At 31.2% G+C, this 8351-nt stretch overlaps 1 protein-coding gene across 1 annotated transcript; it reads left to right on the top strand.

The window, feature by feature from the left end:
- The first annotated feature begins 2971 nt into the window (after nucleotides 1-2971).
- Nucleotides 2972-3268, top strand: LOC110037490 (late embryogenesis abundant protein Lea5-like). The gene has a single exon (XM_020742149.1). The coding sequence runs from the start codon at nucleotides 2972-2974 to the stop codon at nucleotides 3266-3268; it is 297 nt and encodes a 98-aa protein (XP_020597808.1).
- Nucleotides 3269-8351: the final 5083 nt, after the last annotated feature.

Genomic DNA, 8351 nt, shown 5'->3' with positions numbered 1-8351 from the left:
GTCTTAAAAAGAAGACAAGAGAAGAAGAGGAGACAAAACTCTCCATCTCTTCCTCTCCTCGGCCATCTTCGATGGCATTGTTTTGAGCTGCCGGAGATTCTCTTCATCCGCGGCAGCGGCATTTTTTGGAGATGCTGGAGGAGAAAGTGGTGCCATACCGCTGACGTGACAAAGTGGCCTAGTCAAGTGCATCATCGCCATGTCAGCATCCAAGTCGCTAATGACGTGGCAACATTGAATTAAAAAAATATCTGTAGAATTGACTTGAATTTTCAAATGGTGGATATTCCATATAGGTTCTTCCAAATGCAAAGACTAATCTCTGCGTTGCTCTAGGAATAAAAGTCAGAAGGAGCTAAAAAGAAGATTCCACCGCACGAAAATAATTGATGGAAAAATCATTACCATGTGATTTGTTTTGAAAGAAGTTATTCTTTAGTTTCAACAGCCCTTTTTTTTTAATTTTTTGCGATAGAAATTTATAGTAGAATATAAAAAGTACGAGCAAATTTTAAATGAATAAATGGTGAAAAGGGCAGAAGCTGCTGTTGAAAATTTAAGTTAGAAGAACTTTTCAAAAATAAACGTGATTGTGATGATGATAAGAAACAAGAGAATCAAAATGAGGCTGAAGATGAAAAAATAGGGAAAATTATGAGTGATTGCAAACTGCTAGCAAGTTGCAAAATAACCGGTTCAGGCTTCAGAATTTAGGTGCATAGGAATGAGATATCTAAATACAGAGGAATCGAGTGTATGCAAATTTTTGTATTAAGATATCTCATAGCTAGACTTCAATATTTACATACATAACACCTTATCTATGCACGAGAAGTGTATTCCACTTTTGAAAAACTAATTAGAAAATATTTTTAAAGGACAATAAGAAGGCTTAGGAGGCAAAACAAAGAGTAATATAAACACATTGAAATGGTACGATCTCCTAGCAGTTTGTCAACCTTCATTATACCATCTCTTTTGAACAGTTAGATTTCTTTAAGGTCAATGTCAAGTACACAATTGATGCATTTGTTAAGAGTTTTAGAGCAAAAAAAAAGCAATAATCAACACAAATCATGAAGAAAACATTGAGATTTAACGAGTTTCGACAATTTACCTAGGTCCTCGTGTGAACGGGGGCTTTTTTTTTTAATTCAGAAAAACAGTATATATATATATATATATATATATAACCCTAGCGTACAATATGTAATTACAAAATTACCTATGTACTGAATCACGGGGGATTTGCCCCCGCACTACAGGATTCAATACCTAGGGTTACAAACAAGCATATATAGATAACCCTAGAGTACAATATGTAATTACAAAATTACCTATGTACTGTACCACGGGGGTTTTGCCCCCGCGCCCCCAACCCACATAACGAAAAAACTCCTACAATTGGACTGATGCTTCTGCTCCACTCCACTGGCTCGCTCCGTTCCTCTCCAGCATCTGTCCCTTATCTGATATATGAGTCATACCTAACTGCATCAAAACATTTTATTATACTTCTAGTGCACATTTGAATCAACACTTGGTTTGACTATATATTTATTGAAATTGGGCCATGATAATCCTTAATTTGATTTTTGAATTTTCTTGCTCAAAATGTATGAGGATTTGTGATTGTTGATACACTTTTCTTGCCAACACATCACCAATAAATTTTTTAATTGTAATTACAGGGCAAAATCTATTCGAAATTAATATACTCTTAGGGTATGTTTATCGCAACTGCAGCAGTTTGAAAAAACAGTTGTGAAGCTACTGAAGAAGAAGTTGTCGTTCATAAAAGTGTGATGACTATTACAATTTTTTTAAAAAAAAAAGTTATATCGCAACTTTCTAGCAGTAATCATAGTTAGCTAAGTATAGTAGTAAAATACAGGTGCAACTTTTTGAGAAGACAAGTAAAACAAAGTTTTATAAAAAATGACTACGGTGTGGCATTGCACGAGCCCAAACACATCCTTAATTACGCACTTACTTTCACATCATGACCTTGCAGCATTAAAGATAATTTTTAAATATTTTTCCTTTGAATAAAGAGAAATGCAAGCAGAGAGAGCGTGGCTCTCTTTTCTGTTCTCTCGCACCTATTTTCAAGAAAATCTTGTAAATCGAAAAATTTTTAATGAGCTCAAATTCCCCTCTTACCGGATGCTTTAGTTCAATGGTTAATCTCTGAGATCTGTTGCAGGCCTTACATCCATCTCTTTCTACCTTTCCTCCATAAAAACAAGATCTTCACTGACCGTATATTATCACAAATTATTCAGAATCTTACAACTTAAAAAGATCCAACAAAAAAAGTCATTATAAAAAACTAGTCCGAAAATTTCACCAAAAAAATATGAGAAATAACTTTCACAGATCAAAATTAGTAAAATAAAATGGCCAACTCCATTTACTCACGTTTTTAAAAATAAAAAGTTACCAAATTACGCTCACATGCAGGATCTCGCACCAATTGCCAGCGAATCAATTAAACGTAGACGCAACGAAATCTATTTCTATTGAAAAAAATTACGTATTTAAAATTCGTCTTTCAAAATTTCTAACGAGCAATGAAGGTTCTCCGCGGCCCCATAAACGATTACAAAATACTAAAATTATAAATTTATTTCTGCCCCAATTGATCCATTAGTAATTTTATTCAAGTTGTTCACGTTCCCAGGAGCGCTTCCGCGTTCACGTGCTATGATGAAGTTTTCCGCGGTCCATAAAAACTCCATATAAATAAGAAAAATTACCAAATAATAATAATAATGAAGAAGAAAAGGACGTTTACGTTACCACGTGTCAACCAAGCAACAGCTAATGCAGGAGAAGCCTACCTCTGTTGAGACCTCCGCAGAAGTTTGATGCTATAAAAAGAGAAGGTACTAAGAGAAGAATAAACGAAACTCTCTCTCTCCTTTTCTTCTCATCCTCAAGCTAAGTTTTGCTCGTCTCGATCGATCTAATGGCTCGCGCTCTCTACAATGGAAAGATTCTCTTCTCCGCCCTCTCTGATGGCATTATTTTAAGCAGCGGGAGATTTTCTTCGTCGGCGGCGGCGTTTTCCGAAAAGAATTTGCTGGAGGAGAAGGCGGTGCTAATCACGGGAATGAAGAAATCGGGATCGGCAACGTCCGATGCGGCGGCAGCCTCGATGCATTGGGTCCCAGATCCTGTCACGGGCTATTATCGACCGGCTAACCGCATCCAAGAGATAGATCCAGCCGAGCAGCGCCAAATGTTTCTAAACAACAAGAAATAGATTTAGGTGTTAGACACCATTGATGGGAGAAAATATTAAGGCAGGACTATCCAGAATCCAATAGGAGAGCGACACGTGTAAAGTGGATCAATCACAATGTATTGTGATGAGTCTATTTTACACGCGGTCCCTCCTTATTGGACTATAGATAGTCCTCACCTAATATTTTCTCCGGTGATGGGGATTTAGTGATTTTTCCTCTATACATATATATATATATATAATATATATATATCAATATATTATCTTAATGTCTTTATTGCCCTCAAATGGTATTTACAAGTTTGTCATTCTATGGTTATAAATAGAAGTTGTAATACTGATTAATGTAATGAATATTAGCTTTATTTTACTTTCCTTTGTCTCCTCTTCTTCCATCTTTTATGGTATCAGAGCAAGTGGCATCTCTTTGGATCAAGACTCATGAATTTCTCCTCCTCCACCAGTCCAAATCTCATTCAATTCTTCCAAGAATCCTTAAAGAGGATGAAGGTAATCAATACACCACTTCTCCTTAAGTTTCTTATGCAGCACATTAAATGTATTGCCTCCACTCCCCTACTTTTTGAAATTACAAAATGTGGAAGATTCAAATACAGAAATTATTCCTAGAAATCATTAGAGCTATATCATTAACTTCAGGTTATCACCAGGTAAATTTAGACTAGGGTATATTAATTAAATTCATGTTAAGAGTCTATGAAAATATTGAAACTGACATTGAGTTAATAATAACTAATTGACTTAATCAAGTTAATAGATTTGTATTAGTTCAAAACTTTAATTATGTTAAGCACATTGACTCTTAATTAAATTGAACAGGCAATATTGAAATTTTATAAAAAGGACAATTTATATAAATTAAGGAGGTCTAGTATGGCCTAAATTATATTACCTAAAAATTAAAATTAACAAATAAATTTTTTTAGGTCATTGAAGATTAAGGTGTTCAAAATGAACATAATAAAAATATCTCTGGTTAAGAGCATAAATAATAAAAATAATAACATAAAAAACTAAAAAAAAATTAAAATCGGTTTCGAATAGATTAAAAGAGAAAAATAGATAATAAATAACATAAAAAACTAAAAAAAAATTAAAATCGGTCTCGAAAAATAGATAATGAAAATAGTAATTAAAGGGATGCGTAAGATTAAATTAACATACAAAAGTTAATGCTTGATATTTTCTTTTAACTAAAAAAGTCAAAATTTCTTGAACTAAAATTAATAGGTGCTATATTTAGATCAAGAAAGAGTAAATTGAGATTATTGAAGTGTTTAGCAATAAAATTTCATATATGCTTCTTGGTTGAATAATAACTGGTCAATAATACAATCAAGCACTTTAGAATTTTGAATTAAATAAAAAATTAAAATGACTAAAAAGTTAGACTATTGTTAATCAATTAAACTTCACACAATTTAAAAATTTTACATTGACTTTAGTTATGTAACCAAAAGATACTCAAGGGAGTGATACATCTTGAGTTAATTGATGTTCAACCAAGCTAAAACACAACAACAGATATCGAAATTACTTGAGGATAAAGAATATTTGAATTTAATGGATTTGTTGAGTGAGAAAAACAAAAAAAATGTTCCATAATACTTATTTTTATTTCATTATTATCTGCATAGTCTACATTATTTTATATAATTTTTTGGAGGAAGCTTATAAAAAAGTTTTCATAAAATTTTGGTGAAGTTCAAGTTAACATCATAGCTCCATGCCCAACGCTTAGGCGTTATGTTAAACTTTTATAACAAAAAGATTCTTGAGAGCTTAGAATCACAATGCCAAGTATCAAGCGCCATAGTGCTAGAATGGAATATGCAGCACCATCATCCATAGCATCATAATGTTATTGATGCAAGAACAATGAGTTAAAATATATAAAACTATGTGTCATAACACCATACAGAAAAGATGATTTAGTAAGGCTACCATTAAGAAGATTTTTTTTTTTTATCATCAAGGGAGTCTAGAAATTATAAAGTATAATAAGCAATGTTTGACTTGCATTCTTTGATTGATTTTTTTTCATGTTGTTAAGCTTATTAGAAAAGGAAAAAAATAATGAATAACCTCAAGCAGAAGATTTCCATCCCTCAAAGATATTTTAATCAAAATTAGGTTAATAATTCAGCTATTAGTTCTTATATGAACATGTTGCTTGATCTTTTGAAAAGTGCCCATCTTAGATCAATAAAATATTGATCAAAGGATTGAGGTTGTAATCTTCTTTAGGAGTAAAAAATTGATTAAGCTGTTGATTATTATAAAAAAAACTCTATTAGAACACATTTGATGTTATTTTTAGTTTATTAATTAAACTTGCTAAATTATACACCCAAATGTTGAAGCTCAAATAGATAGACATTAGTAACACAATTGATAAAATCAATAAATTTAGAAGGAAGAATAAATTTACCACTTATTTCTTCTTTTCATTTCTAAGAAGCTGGATAAGCTGCAGCTGCCCCAAACAGACCCTTATAGACATAAGGAGCCACAAGAATAATAAGTTCTCAAATGGTTTTACTCTTGGTAGCATCCTTCGTATCTTAGATAAATGTGTTGAACTATTAGTAGTTGAAGAAAATTTTAAAAATTCATTCATAAATTATGGGTGAGACAGCAATTGATTGTAACTTATTTTATATGGATCACAGCTAACCCATACACAAATATAAGAATAAAGTTAAATTTATTTTAAATATCATTTTGGCGGAAAATATATACTTAGTAAAAAAAGTGGAGTTAGAAAGGTAGGAGTTTCTAGAAATATTTGTTTCATAAAGCACACATTGCATGAATATAATCTCTAACTAAAATTATAAATTTATAGATTATATATCCTTATTTTGAACTTTGAAGTTCCATGCTACAATGATACAAAAATATAATGTTAAGAAATAATTGAGTAAGGTGTTAGGATAGGAGTGTTTGAGATTAAAGTAGGCGGTATATATGGAGGTGGTGATTATAGGCATTGGTAAACAAGAGACTAAAAAAGTGACGTGCCTTGATTTGTTTCCTTCACTAGAGGCAACGTTTTGGAGCTTTTTTTATTATCATTACATATCCTCCCATGCCATACATGGAGGTTTGAGTCTTGAATTTTTTAAGAGCAAGACATAGGTTAAATTTTTTATTGTACAGTTTTATATATGTTGTAGATTAGACTATGATGATCATATCAACCAAAGAATATTTATTTTTTGTCAGTTATTTTGTGTTTAGCAATATTTCATATATTTTGGCATGTGAGTTATATCTCATAAATTTATTCTAGAATAAAAAAATGTTTGAAATATTATTCAAGGTATTTCAAATAAGAAGGTTTGCAAATTTTTTTTTGTCGTTATGTGTAGATCCCTACAAATTACATTTTTACTTGTGTCTGATGGAATCTTTTCTATAGCATGTTTTGATATTTGATATGTCAAAATTATTAGCATTTATATACATTTGTATCATAAATATGTGTAAAAAATGAAAAAAACAGTAGAGTTGCTGGTGGTTGTGGTTGAGCAACTATATAGTTTGTGCAATCAAGAGAAGTTATAAGGGTTTTGTGCTAATGTAATTATCCATATGTTGTTTTGTACGTCTGAATAGATGCAAACAAATAGAGGAATAAATGGAAGTAAAGTTAAAAGGAGCACAGGGGAAATATGAATAAGTAAAGGTATAAGTGGAAGTTGAGCCATAAGGAGTGAAAATAATATATTAAAATAATTCAAATAAATAAACGAATTTTTATTTTCATGTTATTTTTCTTCACTTATGATGTCATGTTGTTTATATTGTTACTCAGCTTGTGTCTACTACAGTTATAATTTCTCGTATTGGCACTGTCATAAATACTATACATGATATCATGTTTGACCATGATCAATTTATTTCTTTGATTACATGTTTATTTTTTTTTAATTTTGAAAGCTGTAGTAGATTTTTAGAATATTCGGTTGTGTTTGCTCATCCATGTTTTACTCGCATGTGCTCTTTAAAGGAAAGGTAAGACTCAGGTAAAGTAAAGCTTTTTGTGTTACTGGTGAGAGCTTAATATTAGGTATGTCAGCACCTTAGATTTATGTTCTTGACAGTCATAGTGATTTATGTTTTAATGATAGAAAAATTAAACCATGATTATTGTATATATTTCCTTTTGTTGTATATTGATATGAACTGAATGATTTTTTTTTATTTTTATTTTATAATATTTGATAATATTAATGACTTTATGATTGTGACGGGTTACATTGAGTTGGATTGTGAAATATGGTTTCCTTTTAAATCCTCCTTAATTGAGGCAAAATCATGTTATCAATGCTAGATAATAAAATGACGGTGAATGAAAACCAATGGTCCTCCAATTATGATCATTTTTATATCCTCAATGATTATATTGTAAAATGATCTTCAGCCAATAGCACCAAGGAAAGGTTTCATTTATATTGTAAAATGATCTTCAGCCAATAGCACCAACTAAGGAAAGGTTTTTTTTTGATATATCATTAATCAAATTAGATAAGAAAGCCTTCTTGCCTTCTTTACATGGACCCTAAAATAGCGAAGTTAGGGGCCCGAAGCACATTGGCTATTAAGAGGCGTTTTCGATTTGTTATTAAAAGTTACAAATTATGATTTTCAGAAGGGTTGAATTTGTGGGTATTACTTGGAAGTTTAGAATGTTTAGGAGCAAAAATAGAAACAAAGCTGAAACTCGAAAAGAGATGAGAAAAAATGAGTTAATCATATGGTCAAAGGTGAAAAACAAATCAATAGAGTTGGAGTAACGTCGTAGTGTCAGTGAGAAGTTGAACTCTTAAAGAACATAATGATAGGAATAGATCAAAACTATGAAACCCTAATAATGGAAAAAGGCATATTATGAAACAAATTTTTTAGTGGATGAATATTTTCTAAACAAGGTGTTCATTGACAAAGAAATAATTCAGCGTCATCAGAGAATTTTTTAATACTTTTTTTTTATCATTGTCATGAATGAATGCCTATACATACTGTTATACTAACCAGAGTTATTTTAGGAAAAATATGTAGCAAGAAAAACAAT

This window comes from Phalaenopsis equestris, unplaced genomic scaffold (assembly GCF_001263595.1).
Source record: "Phalaenopsis equestris unplaced genomic scaffold, ASM126359v1 Scaffold000002, whole genome shotgun sequence".
In the NCBI taxonomy this organism is placed as follows: domain Eukaryota; kingdom Viridiplantae; phylum Streptophyta; class Magnoliopsida; order Asparagales; family Orchidaceae; genus Phalaenopsis; species Phalaenopsis equestris.
The sequence above is the reverse complement of the archived record's forward strand: the minus strand, read 5'-3'. Positions and strand labels throughout refer to the sequence as shown.